At 38.9% G+C, this 18,734-nt stretch overlaps 1 protein-coding gene across 4 annotated transcripts in view; it reads left to right on the top strand.

Moving 5' to 3' along the window:
• Positions 1 to 18,404, top strand: part of STX7 (syntaxin 7) — a 32,652-nt gene extending 14,248 nt beyond the window's left edge. For all 4 annotated transcript variants that reach the window (XM_065056997.1, XM_065056998.1, XM_065057000.1 and 1 more), the window contains exons 3-10: positions 6,527 to 6,596; positions 8,488 to 8,578; positions 10,240 to 10,377; positions 11,107 to 11,159; positions 11,915 to 12,005; positions 13,318 to 13,390; positions 14,394 to 14,476; positions 17,022 to 18,404. In XM_065056997.1, the coding sequence (XP_064913069.1) occupies positions 6,527 to 6,596; positions 8,488 to 8,578; positions 10,240 to 10,377; positions 11,107 to 11,159; positions 11,915 to 12,005; positions 13,318 to 13,390; positions 14,394 to 14,476; positions 17,022 to 17,114 (692 nt within the window). In that variant the 3' untranslated portion in view covers positions 17,115 to 18,404. The remainder of the gene's footprint in view (positions 1 to 6,526; positions 6,597 to 8,487; positions 8,579 to 10,239; positions 10,378 to 11,106; positions 11,160 to 11,914; positions 12,006 to 13,317; positions 13,391 to 14,393; positions 14,477 to 17,021) is intronic.
• Positions 18,405 to 18,734: the final 330 nt, after the last annotated feature.

Here is an 18,734-nt window from a genome sequence, read left to right as displayed (position 1 = left end):
CTGGAAAAAAGGAGGAGATTTCTTCATAGTTATCCAACTGGTGGCAGCATATTTAAGGTCTTTGATGAAGCATTTCTGAATGGTGACTGTTCTGGTGTTGTATACACTGCTTATTTGTCATACGAAGCCATAGCTCAGCCTGAGTCTCACGTGGAGCAGACTTTGTGTTTGGTGCACACCAAGGAACGCTTTGCTGATTCTGTTTATTCTACTTGGACTCAGGAGCTAGGAAAAAGTCTGAAAATCAATGGCTTTTAAATCCCCGTTGTTAGTTTTAGTCCTGTCAACCTTAGGCAGTGACTAAAACTCTTGTGCCCCTTTTTAAGTAAAAGATGGTGACATGGAGCAGGGGGACTCTCACCATCACAGTTAATATTCAGTGCTCTGCACCTTAGTCCTGTGACAGGTCCCAAGCTTTGCTGTTCTGTAAGGCAGGTTTCGTCGTACTCACCCTGCCTGCTTAGCTGGTTCTTGTTCTCTGCAGTACAATGTCCTCGTGCTTGGTGTTCCTGTTGCTGCCGGTGTTTTCCCAAGCACACCCAGTGGGTGCCGCGTTTCCTGTGGGAGCATCAACCCCGAGCTTTTAAGAAACCAGGCAATGTGGGGGATCTGAAGGAAACTGCTGCTGCATGGCTATAGCGCAATCTTGTGTGATCTGAGTAAGGTTCCAGGCTGCAAAGAGGTAATAAGCAGCACTCATTAAATGTATTTTTTCCTCTCAATTTCATGCTTCTGTGTTGTGACCTTCTTTTTAGAACTCTGTGGATTACATGTGGATTCACCTCACTTTCCAGCTGTAGAGCTGCAACAAGCTAGGCCATGGCCATTTGGGGGTTTAAAGTTTGGTTTTCCAAATCTTAAATAGAACGGAGGTTGAGGTAGGGAGACAGCTAATTGCAGGTAACCTGGGAAAGCGTCTCTCCTGTAGCTGAAGTTACTGGTAAGTGTTCCAAAGACCATCCTCAGTTTCTCTTGTCTCACGCTGGGGATGAATGTGGTGCTTCGATACTTCTCAGCCCTGCCAGAGGAGGTGGGTGACCTACAGCCCAGTCTTCATATCTCTCCTTTTAATTAATTCTCTGCCTTTCAAATATAAAGATTTTACTGAAGGGTTTGGGACTTTTTTCACATTTTCTCCTGTAGTAAGACTATGGTGTTAGAGCCTATATGGTGTTTACTGATTCTCTACTGGAGACAGCATTGTTTGCTCCTGTATTCTTAGGGGCAAGAAGTTGTTTATGTTTTGATCCTCATTGTATTAATTTAAGCATTTGTATCTTTATTTTAAGTTTGAAACTTCCTGTGTGATCTTAAACATTTTCATGTTCAAGGAGCAGAACAAGCAGTTATGTCAACATAGATTTACTTCTGGTAACGGAACAGCTTTGCAGACTTGGCTGAAAAACAAGAGAATATGAGAAGAAAGGAATTGAAACTTCTTTCTTTCCCAGCCAGCTAACAGCAAACTGTTAAGCAAGGCTAATATATGATCCAATATGTGAAATATGTATCTATGGAAAAGATAGTACATATTGCAGATCTGGCCAGAAGATGTTTCTCAAATATTTCTACCTGTTAAAAAATGTAAACATTTCCACTGTAAATCTCAACACTTCTGTAACTCATGTAGAGAAAAGGAGGCCTTTTGTGTGAGACAGTATTACTCTTTTTTTTTTCTGTGTCCCTGTTATTTTTTTTTGTTGTTCTGTTTAAGTAGCAAGAGAGTTTCCACTGACTAGAAAAGAAACCACTGCTTGACTAAGTAAAAGTAAACATGAGCTGACTGTTAAATAATTTTCTCTGTAGGAATACAGGTTAGGTCTTAATTGTTTTTCTGGCTCATCATTAACCATGTCTGACCTGTTCCTGAGCATGTGACTGGTCTGAGAGTAGCCGAGTAGCTTTCATCAGCTGATAGTTATGTATTATGAGAGAGAGAGATAAGGAATGCTGCAAAGAAGTGAAAAGTCTTCTTACTAATAGAGTGTTGCTTCTTTCTAATACAAAACTCATTTTCAGGAGGAATAAGTGAGATTCTTTTGCACATGAGACAGTGATTGCTTGGAGAAAATGCATTTTGCTTGCATGATATCACACACCCAGCTTCCCACTGGGGGACTGCACTGCCTGGTTCCCGACGGGGACTGGCCTCCTGTGGTGGCTCACTGACAGACCACAGCTGGCCAGGTGCTGCTCTGGCAGGGTTGCAGTATGAGCCATGAAAGAGGTGTTGATTTTCATTATATGCAACACCTACCCTGATCTTCACTGTAGAAGTGAGAGTCCAGCACAGAACCACAAAGATGATTAAGGGAGTGGAGTATCTCCGTTATGAGAAAGGGCTGAGGGGGCTGGGTCTCTTTAGCTTGGTGAAGAGGAGACTGAGGGGTGACCTCATTAATGTTCATAAATGTGTAAAGGGTGAGTGTCACGAGGATGGAGCCAGGCTCTTCTCGGTGACAACCAATGGTAGGACAAGGGGCAATGGGTACAAAATGGAACACAGGATGTTCCACTTAAATTTGAGAAGAAACTTCTGCACAGTGAGGGTACCAGAACACTGGAACAGGCTGCCCAGGGGGATTGTGGAGTCTCCTTCTCTGGAGACATTCAAAACCCACCTGGACACCTTCCTGTGTAACCTCATCTAGGTGTTCCTGCTCCGGCAGGGGGATTGGACTAGATGATCTTTTGAGGTCCCTTCCAATCCCTAACATTCTGTGATTCTGTGAAGTGGCTGCAGGAGCTGGCGCGCCTCTGGTTGAGGCTGTTGCTGTATCCCGGTGACTCTGGTGAAGAATGCCGGTGTGCACTCTGTATGTGCCCTTCTGCAGCTCCTGAGCAAAGTCCAGCTGCTAGCTGTATGTACTCGAGGAAGCTGAGCTAAAGTGTGAGACTTTGCACTGAAATAGATTAAAATTGTACACAAGATCCAGTCAGGCTCTTTTGCAGAATTGGTGATGCCCAGAAGAACAGGAGAGACTTCTGGTAGTTGTGTTAACTCTGATCTTTCAGAGCTCCTTGGGAAGCTGGAAGAACTGGGAAGTGGGGAAGGAAAAATGATAAAGGGTGAGGTAACCTAGGAACCCATCAAAACTGTGCTCTGATCTTTGGTCCCTGACTGTTAGCAGTATGTTGGCATTGCAGAGCTAGGACTTCGTGAGCTGGGCCTATGCCTTTGGCTCTCTGGGACATTTGAGTGTTACTGATGGATTGAGAGGCACCAAAGCATGTGCCAGGTACCTGTATGTGCCAACCTGAACGCCCCGCACAGAGGTGAAAGGCTGGTTAAATGAGGGAGGCAGTGCCCTTCTAAATACCACCATCAGCAGTGAAGCCAGGAATTTAGGGACCTCTGTTTTATGAAAAGTAATCCCAGGTTTCCAGTGGCTTTGCTCTCCCTCTTCAGTGCCAAGATCCTCTCCCTGCTTGTTTCCCAAATGTGGCAGTGGAGGGAGCCAGCAGAAATGTTTCTACAGTCTTGCCTTCAGGAGGAGAGGCTAAGGCTACCCTACTTTTCCTTAGAGCAAAGGAAAGGATATTGACTTCTGTCTAAGAAGTTTCAAAGCCAGTTCTTGCTTTGAATCAAATTCTGTAATGTCTCTATGTGTAAATGTGAGGCAACAAGGCGCTTCACCTCTGTGATCCAAGTGATAATGTCTTAAAGCCTATTTTAAATTTTGTTTTTGTCAATAAAGCTGTATGAGTTTGTGAGTCTGGACAAATGCCTGTGTTTTAGGTGGTTTTGTTATTATTTGTATATTATCATATAAAATGTTTGAACAAGTAGTAGCTACAGTAAGAAATCCAAAAAATGAACAAAACAATGAAAAAAAACCCACAAAACAAAACAAAATGTCAAATGAATTACTAGGATGTATAAGAAATATTCTTTTTAGCTGGTATGCACTCTATCTTGTTTATATTAATATGAAGGAGCACAAAGGATGGATTTCTTTTAACTCATCAACTGGTTATATGTACTGTAAATCAAGATTTCAGGAATGTCAGTTTCTCTGCTTCCTGTGTTATACTGGTCCTACCAACTTGATTTTGGTTGGTTGGTTGTTTTTTTATGAAGACAGCTTCAGGGGTGCTGCTGAAGGCCACTGGCAAAAATTTACATTTACTGGTCTGCCTTTTTTCTGTTTGCTGACTTGAATAAGCAATGCATGAACAAAAACAAACAAACAAAAAAAAAACTGAAAAGAGAAAGGCTATTTCTTTCTACATAATATCCTTATTGTGAAAGCTTAAGGTGCAATGTGCTAAATTACAGGAAACCCAGAAAAAAATGTGACAGTTCAGTTCTCAGTTCTTGTTTGTTTGTTTCTTTTTTTTTTCCCCTTGAGGTTTGAAAACCCCTTAGCACTTGGCAATTTTGATGCATACTTACAGACTTCTTGGTAAAAGTTGTTTTAATTTCGTGCTAAATTATTGAATCACAAGAGTTAAACTGGGATGAACTTCCTTTTGCCTGGATTTGAGTAGCTGACCAGCTACTCTGTTCTGGCTTTTAATTTCCCCTTATTAACTTAGAATGCAAATATTTTAAGTATAGGCTTTGTTTTAGAGAGTTTTTCATGTGAGAGCCTTTATTTAAAACACAAACCTTATTTTCTTAATTTGCAGTTAAACAATGTATCTCTAGGTGGCGGTAGGACACACTGGTCCTTTTTCTGTCTTCAAACCCGCTGTTAACAAGAGTGCCTGTAGTTGGTTTCGTTCTGTTTTTCTCCCTGTAAAAACAAAAGCAGAATAACTGAGAATCTTGTCTCTGAATCAGAGGGGAGCCTGTCTTTGAACAAACAAAACTTCGGGTTAATTTGTATTTGGTTTTACAGATACTAAACCTTCACACTGTTGAATTCCAAAGGTAACACCAGACAGTTGCCTTTTTGTTTGTTTTAAAACAATGCATTATACCAAACATAAAAAGAAGGCTTAATGACCCAGAGTGGGTATTTATCGGGATGTGTTGGGGCTCCTGGCCCCAGCAGGTGGGAGAATCCCCGCAGGCAGGGATGGGCTGGTGCTCGGCAGCAGCTGGTGACCGTAGGTAAAATTCAAACATTTTCACCCATGTTTTGCTGATTTTCAGCAAAATTAAAATAGAAGTTGTGTGAAACCCATCTTATACTGCTGTTCACCTCAATAATTCTTACAGTAGCTTACGTACGCTCAGTCCCTCCAAAGATTTCTGCTTTAAAGGGTTTGATTACTACCTCATGCGAAACTTAGGTACTAAGTTTTTGATATCTTCATTACCTCTGTGTACACAGCAGGAATTTGCTATAGCAGTTGTTGACATGGGGACATTATGTAAAGCAGTGCAAAATATCCAATATAATCTAATTCACTGGGGACTTGCTATGAAACAAAGATTCAAATTACTATCGTTACTAAAAGTGTTCTCAGGAATTCCAGCTTTATCTAACTGCTTAACAAAAGTCACATGTAACTTTCTCCTTGTAACTGAAGTTCTGTCTGTTGCAGATCTCTTCCATGGTAAATATGGAAAAATAACTTTTTTTTTTTTTTAATGTGTTTATTCACTACTTAGAGATGCCATTTGCTGCAATTTTAAATATATTTAGGAAAAAAAAAAAAAAGAAAAAGGTGTGCTACTAAAGCGAGTATCCTACATACTATCACACAGTCATATTTTCTGCTGACTGTGTGGTACACCAGTTTGCCTGGAGAGGGCCACAGAATACAGGGACAAGTCTACTTCTAGCTGAGGTCAAGCAAAAATAAGTTATTTTGCATATGTATGCTTTCATTTTAGGAGATGTGAGGGTGTTAAGCTGAGATAAAGCACATTTAGGATATTAGTTTTGCAGTGTCTGTCCATTTTTCTCCTTGCTTTCTCATGTGACAGTAAAACATATTAAGCTGAAAATAAGGCTCAGATGATGTGTCACATTTTGCAGTTCAAAACTAGTAGATTTTATTAAACACACTTAAAAAAACACTGGTGGTTTATATTCCACATTTAAAAATGTGAAGATCTCAAAATTACAATTAAAATCTGGACATCTGACTTTTTTTTTTTAATGTACTGTAAGCTCACGAATGCTTTGTTGCTGTCTTTTCACTGATGCACTGGTTCTCAAATATTTGTGTATGACTATGTCATGGCAGTTTTTTGTATGGCTTTCCAAAATGACGTGTAAAATATGATTAAACCAGAGTTGTGCTGCTTATTTTAAAAATATTAAAAGGCCTGATTTATACTTACTACAGTGAAACTATTAACTGATCTTTAAATTGCCCATTTCTACCTAGGCACGTTAATACATTACCTTACTTAATAAGAAATCGTGAGTTTTGTCTTCAACTTGGCAAAAACCATTCACTAAATGTTCTAGGACTTCTTCAGCGGAATCTTTGTAGTAGGTTGAAAAAGTTTTGAGTATCAGTTTCTGTCAACTTTTATGGCTTTAGAATTGTCAAGTAAAAGTGCATAAAATTAAGTGAGAGTTGTCTGTGTCCCATTAAAAGTTCTCTTCCTCTTCACAAACAGCTGCCGAAATACAAAGAATACTACATCAGCTTGGAACACCGCAAGACACGCCTGAGTTGAGGCAACAGCTGTGAGTACTTCACATGAAAACGTTTAATTTCATTGCATTGTAAACAATCTCCTGGGAAGTGATGTGGTGTTTTTTTGTTAGGCAGAGTTCTTGATCTCACCAAGAAAAGAAAGGATAGAGAAACACAGTCTGTAAACTATAGTTGGCTGATTTTCCTGTCTACATTGCCTGCAGTATCAGTACATCTATAAAACTTATGCTGTATGTCAGCAAATGGAAAGTGGCAGGACCAAAAAGTAATATCACAAACATTTGCACGCCTCCACTCCAGTCAACAATTCAAATCTGTCGATGTGATTTTCACAAGGTAATGAATATACTGGGGAGAGGTTTGTGAGTTGCGATACTGGGTGAGAGAGGGGACTGCCTTTTTGGTGATGAAAGCTACGGTAAGGGATAACATTACAGAATAAATATATACCAGAAATACTAAAATAGCCAAAGTGAAATAAGGCTCCAAGGCAGATGCTGTGTGGCAGTTCAGTCACATGAAGGTGAATTTTCATTAATATGGCACTAGCAGAGACAGTCAGCAGCTCTCCACTTTTCTGCACTGTCCGAGGAGCCAGTATGTTTTGTTATGTTTTTTTTTTTTTTTTCTTTCCATTAAACTCCTTTAGTGAATTAATCTTAAGATCCTAAATGCACATAAGCAGAGTGTTGTGCCAGCCCTGTGGCTAAGAGAGTTGGCATCCTCAGTGTGGTTAATGCTGCACTGTGACCATTGAATAGGAGGTGCAGGCATGTGTTGGACCAAAGGCGTCACCTTCCTTTCGTGTGAAAAGCCAAATTGCTTTATAATAGCTTGAGTTCAGGGCCCATAACATTAGCCAAGTACAATCCACAGTGGATGTCCTACTGGTGACTCTGAATAGGGGAAGAACAGCATATACAGTTTATGCAATAACCAGACAGGATCTTGGCATAAATTCACAGAACCTGTTGTGAAGGACACATTCCAGTCCCTTTCTGGAGGCAGTATATATAGTAAGCTTCCTTGAGTTTTCATTGTCCATTTTTCACTTGTCTGAATGTTTGGCCCTTCCTTTTATGTTGGTGTTTGTCTGAAGAGTCATTTGATTATTTTAAATATTGGTGTTGATTGTTTTCTAATAGCTTTCCAGGTAAAATCTTTTCATATGCTTTGGGGAGGAGGATGCAAAAGCAGGTAAAGAGTTTGAGTTGCTTCAGAAAAAAAATATGAAAATATGAGTGTGTGATAATATCAGAATCAAAGAGACAAAAAAAAAAAAAAAAGAAATTAAAAAAAGCCAAAAAAAGTGCAACGCTGTTGAAGATGAGGCTCTTTTTTGAGCACTGTTAAAGTAATTAGTAAATAGTGAAGCTTTCAGCCAAGTTTGCAGCTATTGTATCGTGGGAGAATATAGATCTCTTTGGATAAGCTTCCCAGTAACTACCAGGAATTGACCTTTCATGCACTATGGTATCGGAATTATATTTAAGCCATGGCGTGTTCTTCCGCACAGAAAAAAACTTGGTCTTTTCTACACTTTTTCTGAACTCAGAAGTGACCAGATGTTTCCAACTATTGTTAACCTCAAAATGATTATGAAAAGCATGTTTAGATATTTGTAATAACTAGAAACATATTGCTGTGCATTAGGAAAATAGAAGAAACCTTGGTGGCAGGGGAAGAAAGAAAGGTGAATAATGAGATGCTGTCACACTGAGGAACACATGTTCTTCAGCATCTGTCCCACCTGAAATCAATGGTGTCATGCCTTTTGTCATGTCTTCACAGTGAAGAACAGAATAAAGATGACTTCATGGACTTCAGAGAGGCATTTTGTACTGCTGCTTTCCTGAGAATCAGCAGAATTTGCACAAAGTAACCCAATGGTCTCTAATGAAACTTTGCATTTGGTTGTAGGCAGCAGAAGCAGCAATACACCAACCAGCTTGCCAAAGAGACTGACAAATACATTAAGGAGTTTGGATCTTTGCCGGCAACAAGTGAACAGGTATAAAACCAAGGAGCGTGGTTTGTTTGATGATCGTGTTGGCTCATGTAGAGTGTTTGAGTGACTTCAGTTCTGCACGCCTATTTTTGTGCTCCTCACGAGGCTTTCAAAGCGCTGTTTAGTTAGTCAACACATTGACTCAACAGGGACACTTACAATGTAAGAATATTTCGTTGCAGTCCAGACTTGTTCCGAAGCCGGGTTTTTTTGTTTATCAGGAATTAAGGTAGTTTGATTGACATGGTAGGAATCAAGGCAGCGTGCTGTGCCTGTGATTTCAGGTCTCTGTGCACTTTGTAATCTGTGTCAGTGATGCTAAGTCTGACTTCACAGATGCTCTGACTGTGTCCAGGGTCAAGGAGCTGTGTGCCAGAACTGCTTGCAGGGCAGGTGGTCAGACATGTTCACCCACTGTCTGAATAATTTGATTACACACATTAGGTCTGTTCTGTGTCACTCAGATCAGAATTTGTGCTGTGCTTTTCCTTTCTTAAGGGGAGTGCACAGGACCTGTTACTGAAACAACTTGTGCAGTCTTTAAAATGCTTATTTCCCAGGTCTGTGTAAAATCTTGTCAGGAGGTAACACGAAGTGGCTGTTGTTGTTAGCGCACTCCTGCCTGCCATCCTGGGGTTTCTTATCCTAGTGAAATTTGTCATTTAAGTAAGGGAAGAGCAACAGGAGCTCAGGAAACATGAATTCAGGTTATCATCACTCAAACAACGTGGCTGCTCTGTGGCTGGTTACCACAGAGCCTTTAGAAAAACAAATTATCCTGAAACACTGAATTCAAATGGCAAGCCATTATTTATGTGTGCTCATCCTGTTGAGTTGTAAACTTCTAATAGGGGTGTTAAAACTTGGTCTTGGTGTATAACCTCTAGTTCAGGCAAAGTATGTTTTTTATTTTAATGGTTTCTCTATTTCTTTATCTTGGAGCAGAAAAGTTGGCAGTGAGGTGTTTTATTGTTTAATTTTACCCCTTTTATCATGAGCATCTTCTTCAAAGGTACCTCCCAATGAGATGCATAAGTGACAGATTGATGAATAGTAAATTATAGCCTCTCAGAAATTTGGAAGGAAGGATTGATACGATTAGCGAAATATGGCAGAGGCTCTCCTGCGTGCCCACTATTCCTCTTCCCTTCCCTACATCTAAAAAAAAAAAAAAAAGGCTTGAAGGTTAGGACAGGTGTATTTGTACCAGCTCTTAAACACTTAAGGGAGAATGTGAACCTACTTCTGGATGGAGCTCGATATGTATTTCCAGAATTTATGTAAAATACATGTGAAGTGCCGTGTTATTTCTTTTCTGCACCCTTCCCCCCATTCAGTCACCTTTGCTTAAACAGTAGATTTTATAATCAACAGATAATAAGGAAGGTAGAAGCTTTCTTATTCCTGCCCATTTCTCACTTCCAGCTGTTAAATGAAAATAAATACATTGATTTCCTCTTTAACTGCCTAAAACTGTGCAGAGTTATGTGATCCTAGAGGGAAGGAAAGTTTGTCCATGCAGTTGCAAATGGTTTTGTAGACAGCCTTCCCTTACACCTACTTAGAAAAAAATTATTATATGCCTTAGCATTGAGCAGCCTGGAAATGTCAGAGCCTTGAAAAGCTGGAGCTCATTTGACTTGGTAAAACTTTTTCCCCTATAGCGTCAAAGAAAAATACAGAAAGACCGTCTTGTGGGGGAGTTCACCACAGCACTAACAAATTTCCAAAGACTCCAAAGGCAAGCTGCTGAGAAAGAAAAAGACTTTGTAGCCAGAGTAAGAGCCAGCTCAAGGGTATCTGTAAGTATCAGAAAATGTGCCATTATACTTTGTTTACAATGGTGTTGGTGGTGTTCAGTGTCAAATTTGCCTCCCTGGTGCTACTTACAAGAGCTCATATCTGACTCCAGATACTGCAGAATATGTGCTATATGGTTATAAGTATATAATTATAAGCGTTCTTTGCTCACTTTTAGGCCTAGCTGAATTGCACAGCTCATTATAGTAAAGGCTGAATTACATTGTAATAACGCCAACCAAGAACTTTTACTTTGTCCTTGCCTTTCTCACACAAAGGCATGAACTGCCCCTGGGTTCATGCTGTAATCTGGCAAAAGCAATTTTTAGGAGATTTTTGAATTGCTTTTGCTGGGCCTTTGGATATCAACAGATTTTTCCTATAGGAAAGAATCACTTGCCAGATTTCTATGCAATATTAAAGTGGAGAAGTGCTCAGGAGCCTGAGATGTCGAGCTTTTCCTTGTTAGCATATCAATTTTGCTTTTCACTCTACCAAATACACATTGCTGTACTTGTACATTTTAGCAAGCAGTTACCAAGCTGAATGTTTTTGCTTGTGTTTCAGCTATATGCATAAAGGAAAATCAGGATGAGAACAAGTTAAATCATGTTTCAGTTTGAAGTTTGCTTACTATGAACCTTGCAATATTGACTCATTATAGAAATGCTGACAGTGCTTCTTTTGGGACCATAATGGTTAATTTGTATTTTTAAATACTGATCATGTAGGGTGGTGCTCCTGAAGATAGCTACAAGGAAGGAACACTTGTCTCTTGGGACAGGTAGGCTGAATTTGTTAATAAGTCTTAACGTAGCTAAGAATAATAAATGGCCTGCAGGGAAGCCAGCTGCTGATTTTATTTATTTTTTTTTTTTTTCACCTCTGACCAATTGCCTTTTTCTGGAGGGAGCTGGGATACGTTGTTCAGTTCAGCTTTCTTCCATAGGATGAATGTAGAAAAGAGGCTTTGATGGGATAGGTGGAAAGAAAAAGGAGCAGTTCGTATCATTTCCCTCTTTCTTCCACATGCTTCAGCTTTAATCATGTCCTTGAGCTGCCCTAAGTCTATATTTGGGCTTTCTGAGGCTCAAACTTAGGTAAGCAGAGTCCAACCTGTGAACAGAGTAAAAATGTTGTGATAAGGGTCCAATGTTTACTGGGATCTCCCATTGCTTTCATACTCTCCAAGAACAGCTTCTCAGTCTCAGATTCTGTTTTCTTGGCTAGCTCACTTTTGCCTCAGATGGATATAAACTCTGCAGTTTATAATTCAGGAGAATGTTTGCTCTTGTATTCATACTTGGAATATCCAATCGGTTAGCTCAATTCGATGTGCAACGTTGCTACAGCAGCAGCCTCCTATACTGAAAGTGTGACTTTTGGACCTTCCCTGTTAGCTAGATGGGTAAAAATGTATATTTCATTAACTGCTAATGTGAAGTATGTGTTACCTACGTAACTGTCATTTTATTCTTCTGAGTTACTTCTCATCACACCTGTTAAATTCTGGGTGTTGGTTTTTTTGTTGTTTGATAGTCAACCGCAAGCACAAGTGCAAGATGAAGAAATTACAGAAGATGACCTCCGTCTTATTGAGGAGAGAGAATCTTCCATTAGGCAGCTTGAGGTAAGTGCAAGCTGTTTTAAAGCAGAATGTGCTTTTCATGTTTCCAGAGAAAAAAACATTTTATAGTGGCCTGAACATTGATTGCAGATGTTAATCTTGAGGAGTTAGGATTTGTTTGGGGTTGTGTTTGTGTTTTTTTTTTTTTTTTCTTCAAAACTACAAATTTTACCTTTAGGTGTGAAATGTGCATTAGAAATATACTGTATGAAAGCCATGCTTTGGTACTGTGTTCAACTTCAGTTGTTCGGCTATGGAATAAGAAAGTACTCATGTGACTACAAGAAAAAATACAAATCATTTTTTTCCAATGTAGTGGTCATGTTATATAACCTTTTTTAACAGGGACTGTAAATGAAACAAAATTATACCTTTCCTCCCAGGTATTCACAATGTATTGTTTAACATCTTAATTTTGTAAGCAGCTTATTTGAAGGCATCTGCAAATACAGATACTTTGTTTCATGCAAACTTTTGTAATTGAAGGTTTGTCAAAAAGTTAAAAACATTTAAAAACAAGATGTAAACTACACAAAAAATTGACATTGAGAGAGTTCTGTAAAGACAAAATGATTTTTTCCAGCCAGTCTGGAATCCACATCTCTACATCCATCAGCAAGAAAGGTGCGGAACTGGAGTTTGTCAGGAAGGCTTGCTGATTCACGTGGCAAAATCCATTCTATGTATAATTTTTTCACTAATCTCTCCCTTTCCACCCATACTTCAGTGTGCAGTAGATTGAACTAAATATGTATCACTCATTAGTTACAAAGAGATCATATGCACAGTGGAAAGGTGGCATCTACAGTGTCCTGTAGTAATAGGACAGTGTAATACAGGTGCAATAGCTTGGCCATATTATAGAGATAATTTCTGTAAAACATGACGCTTATGAAATTTGTGTGTGTTTAATTTCATAGATGTACTAAAACTAATGCAGAATACTTTCTGCACATGCTTTTGTTAATTTGGCTTAAATGCATACCTTGTAAGCAACATTGGCATAAGCCTTTCCTTTCAGTTAAACTAATACAAGTATGTGTGCCAACAAGCCCTCAGCAATGAGAGATCTTGTTTGTGATGTGGTGGTAAGTGTACTTCACATAGTCCTCTTCAGTTAGTTTGATTAGAAAAAACTTGGTCTCATAGTGTCAAAAAAGCCTTCCAAATAAACATAGCAAGTTGGGTTTTTTTATCCTGTAGTGTAGCATCATGGATGCTTACTTGGGGGAGAGAAGGAGCATTATTTGTATCTAAATGCAGAGAGATGCTGGAATATGTTATGTCAATTACTGCAATGCTTGTTTCCTTGTAGGCAGATATTATGGACATCAATGAAATTTTTAAAGATCTAGGAATGATGATTCATGAACAGGGTGATGTGATAGGTAAGTCAAATGAAAATCTTTTATTCTGTTTCTCTGGAGAGCAGTGATGTAGAACTTCCTTTTGCTGGAAAAATTCCTCTAATGCAAATATCAATGCTAGAGCAAATCATCTGCAACTTAATAATGGGTACACTGGCTGATATAACTGTGAATACATAACAAATTGTGTTTAAAATGTAGTTGAAAACATTATGTAGTCTTTAATGTGTATAAAATGTCTTTAAAAGTAGTTTTTTGAACTATTTGTCTATACAATTGGAGTTCATGTTGACAGTTTTACTATATTGACTAGTGATGTAAGTGTGCAGATTCAGCAAAGGTTCCTGCCTGGCCCTCCATGCAAGCATGTGTTTTTTTTTAAATGAAATGTGATTGGAAAATACATGTTCTGACTCTGATGCTAAGTCACGCTGTTGTATATGTCCAACATATATTTGCAGGACCTTTTCTAACACCTTAGCCCATAATCCATTCATATTTTTTCAGGTAAAAAAGATAATTCTGCGTCAGTATGATAAAATACCAAACCAGACACGTGCCTCTTGGGGTGTTTTGTGTGTCTGTTTCTCCTGATTTCACAGGTCTTAGGACCTTTTAAATCTGAGCAGAGGACAGACAGTAGCAAGTTGCAGGACAAGTAAAAGCAAGCAAACAAACAAACACAACACCACACACACACAAAAAAAAAAAAAAAAAAAAAGAAAAAAAAGGTCTCTACCCTCTCTACCCTCGTTGATATCTAAGGTTCAGTCTTGCTTCTAGGGCAGAGGAGCTGTTACTGACACGAATTCAGCTGCTCATTGCTTGGCTGGTTCAGAAATGAACTCAGGCGTAAGTATAGGATGGGTTAGACTTCCATGAGAAAGGTATTGATGGGTATTGATGAAGACACCAGCAGTTTGGAGGCAGTTATTACATGTGTTCTCAAGTGTATTTCAGCATTCCAAACCTTTGGCTGGGGTATGACTAATCAAAATTTGAAATCTTTTATTTTAAAATAAAGACAGCATAGAAGCCAATGTGGAAAATGCAGAAGTACATGTGCAGCAAGCAAACCAGCAGCTGTCAAGAGCAGCAAACTACCAGGTAATGTTAATGCCAACTGCCAGCTGTGTGTAACTCTCCTGTCTCAGTAGTCCTGACTTCTACTTTCTTATGCAGTTCCAATTTTGCTTATCCATTTCCTCAAGGCTTGGAGACGTAGTTAGAGGTTTATGTTAGACCATGATGGTATTTCTAGGTGACGATGAAACAAAAGCCAGTGACCTCTGCAAGCTTTGGGTTTCTTGTAAAATTAGCCAGGCTCTTCCAGAGCACTGGGAGTGTTATGCCTTTATAAAAAAAAAACAAACAAAAAACCCAACAAACAACAAAACCCCTCCTTTTACAACTCTGGAAGTCAAAGTTTCTTGTCTATTGAGAGCAAACTGCTAAACATCACTGAAAGAGTAGGGAAGATAGGCAGGGAAGTCTTCTGAAGGTGCTGCCAGTTAGCAACAATTTTTGCTGTCTAAAATCTTCTCCCAGCTCTATATATCCGGCTTCTGTTAATTGCTACCCTGATGCTAAAAACATATTTCAAACTCTCAAACTTTTTGAAAAGCCTTTTAAATACCTTTAAATGCTGCCTCTTTATAACATTTTTGGAACTTGTTAGAAATAATCTTATTAGTAATAAATCTTCCCTCTTAAGTCAGAGTCAGTCCTTAGGCTTTTTTATTTTATTAATCCTCTTATGTGTGTTAGTAGTAGCCAGGAAAGTAAATCAATGACAAAATGTCTGAAGGACTGCCTGATGATTTCAGAAGTGAGAGAATGAAAGGGGTGGAAGCATCTTTGAACTGTATTCTAGGTGGCACTAACTGGCACACCAAATGTGGTTGATGTGTCCTATTTTGATAGTGAGAAAGTTCAGGGAAAAAAATAGTAACAGACAAAGTTTTCTGTGAAAGGTTTCTGGTTGAAATTTAAAATTTAAAACTTTGCATTTTATCTTGAGGAGGAAAGGATGAATGTCTTCTGATCTCAGAGGAAGGTTTTGATACTTGACAAGCTTTTGTTTGGTGGGTCTTGCAGCAGAGACCAAACACTCGTCAGAGCTGGACTATGTTTGAAAGGATTGTGTAGTTTGCTTTGAATTTGAACTTTCCACTGCTTGAAAATTCATCTGTGTTCTAAGATGTTGAAAAATTGTTTCCACTTCCAGCAGACTTTTAATTTCAGCAGCTATTACATCTGCATGCCCTGGCTCCCTCAAGGAAATGTTAGAGGCCCAGATGTGGTGGCAGGAATGAGGCTGTGCATGGTTGGCACCCTCACAGCTCCTGTTTGTGGTGAGACCACGTGTGTGAGACAATCTGCCATGGGTGCAGAGCTGTTTGGGCAAAGATAGGCTCCTCTCCTTTCTTTCCACCTTTACCACTGCCACTTTAGCACTTGCAGAAATGATGATCAAATGTAGGAGGAAATAGGATCTCCATGTCTTTAGTCTACTACCTTGCTTTAGCAGTGTTACAGGGGAAATGTTTGGCTTCACTGCAGTCTTGGCAAGAGTTGGTCTCCAGGATGAAAATGCACATGGCCACAGATTTAAAAAAAGGAAGGTGCTCCAGCAAATGGATTGAGTGTGAGCAAGTAAAATGATGAAATGAAGAAATCTTAGGCTGACCATGGGAAAAGTAGCAGCAAGATAGTAAAACTAGAAGAAAAGAGTTAAGAAACTTGATAGTCTGGGTGGTACTGGGCAGAGAACTGGCAGCTCCACCGAAGAACTGACACAGATGTAGTTCTTCAGGGCAGGGGGAAAACCAAAATCACCCAGGCAGAAGAACCTCTGCCAAGAGAGCAAAGCCTGGCTTTGCTTCTGGAGCTGTGGCCTAGAATCCCAAGATCTGAGTGTTACTATGACTTGGCTATCAGCAAAAGCCTGTGAAACCCACTGGTAATTTCTTTTCCTGTTGTGAAGGACATTCTCATGACTTACACTTTATTGTAGTGACATCTATATAACTGTCTACTCAGGTCTCTTCTCAGGTCTCTTATTTTTATCTCCTTCTCTTTTTTTTCCTCTTTTTTTTTTTTTTTTTTCCCCTAGGAGAAAGATGTACCTAAGAAACTTCACAAAAACAACTTGACAATAACTCTGTGAATAAATGCAAAATCAATCTTCCAGAAGTCTAAAATTGCAGTCCTCTGTCCCCTTCTGTATATACATTAATAGTCTTTAAATATTTTTTCTTTTCTAGCAGACTATTTCTGCCTCCTCTACTATGCAGGTTGTTTGTCCATTTTCTGTTGTATGTGGTCACCTGCTCTCTCACATTTTCTTTCCCTCAGTGTTCTAATTATATCCATTCATTAAGTTACTGCATTTTCTTTCATTATTTTATTATGTGTACCAGAAAATACCACTGAAATAATTCTGTTGAATGATATATCCATGCAAGTAAGTCATGGATACACTAGCTCTCTGATTTTTTTTCCTTTTTTGTTTTGAACAACCTTATATGACTTGTTAGCAAGGACACAATTTAGTTAGATTACATGATCAGTAGGACCGTAAAAGCATTTGAATAGTCTTCTGATGTGGTGGTGGAGTTTTTGATCAACTTGGTTATTTCTCTATTGGCAGCAAAGGTCCCGAAAGAAGATGTGCATCCTCATGATTATACTTGCTGTTGGAGTATTGCTTCTTGGACTCATCATATGGTTGTCTATAAGATAAGTCTCTGGAGAAAGCATTGTAACTGGTATTTAAATTATGGAAGGAAATTCCTAGTTATGGTTTGCTCATTGTGATGCTGAGTAAAATAATGATTCTGTACTTCATCACATTTTTTTTTTATAAGACTTTCTGTTTTAACCTGAGAAGTAACATTCTCAGTACTGCTGTCACTATGACTGCCTGCCCTCTTGGATGTGAGTGTTCTTACCAGAAAAAGAGTCAACATCATAAACTGTTCCGTTAACTTACACATATAAACCCCTTAAGATTTAGGGGCGCTGATCAAAATCCTGATAATTTGATTTGAAGGGGTGGGTGGTTATCTTTTGGGATGTTGCTTGAGGCAACAAATTCATATATCAGAATCTATTTTTAAGTTAGAAATGTCTTTCTGTCTCTTACCCTTCCATCCCACTCACCTGCCCATTTGATATGGGTGGTTCAAAAATAAAATGTAGGTTGCTGAAGTTGATGTGATCTCTCTTTTATAACTGAAGCCTTTTGAATTAAGCCTTCAGTTTGCCTGAAAACTTTTAGATGCTTCATATATCTCTCTATATGGTGTTGAACATGGTTATGCCTGGAAACCTCCTGCAAAGATTGGTAGGGTGGATGGTGTAATTATGTGGATTTTTTTGTTTCAATTCTTGCATTAAGAAATACTGTGTTTTATGTGCACATGTCCAGTATCTTTGCATCTGAAGTGTGCGTTGATGAGCTTGGGTACACGAAAATAAGCTCTAGTCTGTGAATTCTTAGATTTACTGGGAAGAATAGAAATTCCCAACTTCCTAACTGCACTTGAATGTCACTGTTCTGAAACTGCTGTGATTCAGTTTCCATGAACAAATCCAAAGTTATATGTGAGGTCTTTCAAACAGCTGAAGAAAAGAAGATTACAAGTTCAATTGCAAGTTCAACAGTAGTATTTGAAATTAAGTTGCAATCGGTTGAACTGATTCAAACTTTTTAAGACGTTTGCTTTATAGCCTTTAAAATGACTTTTTTCCTTTTGTGCCATTTTGTACTAATATATTAAAAATGTAACAACACTTCTTTTTTTGCCAATTAATCTAGTTGCCTTTTTAATTGATGAACTAATCAGAAAAGTGTACAGATTAAAAGGTCACTTAATCTTTATTTTATAAAGTTGTTGTACACTAGACTGATAGAGAATGCACTGTTTACATGGTGAGCTGTGAAACATTATTTGGGAACAACCTAACTGTAAGCATCTATGGACTCCAGAATTGTAACCATGCAACCAAAATAAAGGTCTTTTAAAGAGTATATTTTCTTCTAGCAGTTCCTTTTTTCCAAGGATCGGTCTTTACAAGTACAGCTGTTGTCTTCGCCTTTATGTGAATGATTTAAGCTTCTTTGAATTTCTGAGCATCTGTTCCTGTGCTGTGCTTCACGTTTTTAATGAAACTGCCCCTGGGTTTTGCATTCCCACCTGTGTGAGCCCAGTCTCGGGAGGACAGGCGGCTTTGCTTGGTGTTGCTGCTGATGGCGGGTGCTGAGTCGGGGCTGGTACTGGCTCTCCTTCAGCATATCATGAAACTTTTAAGGGATGGGAATCCATGATGCAGGAAGGAGGCTTGTGCTGCTGCATTTGGA

Source organism: Columba livia, chromosome 3, assembly GCF_036013475.1.
Source record: "Columba livia isolate bColLiv1 breed racing homer chromosome 3, bColLiv1.pat.W.v2, whole genome shotgun sequence".
NCBI lineage: Eukaryota > Metazoa > Chordata > Aves > Columbiformes > Columbidae > Columba > Columba livia.
This window is presented reverse-complemented; position numbering and strand designations above follow the sequence as displayed.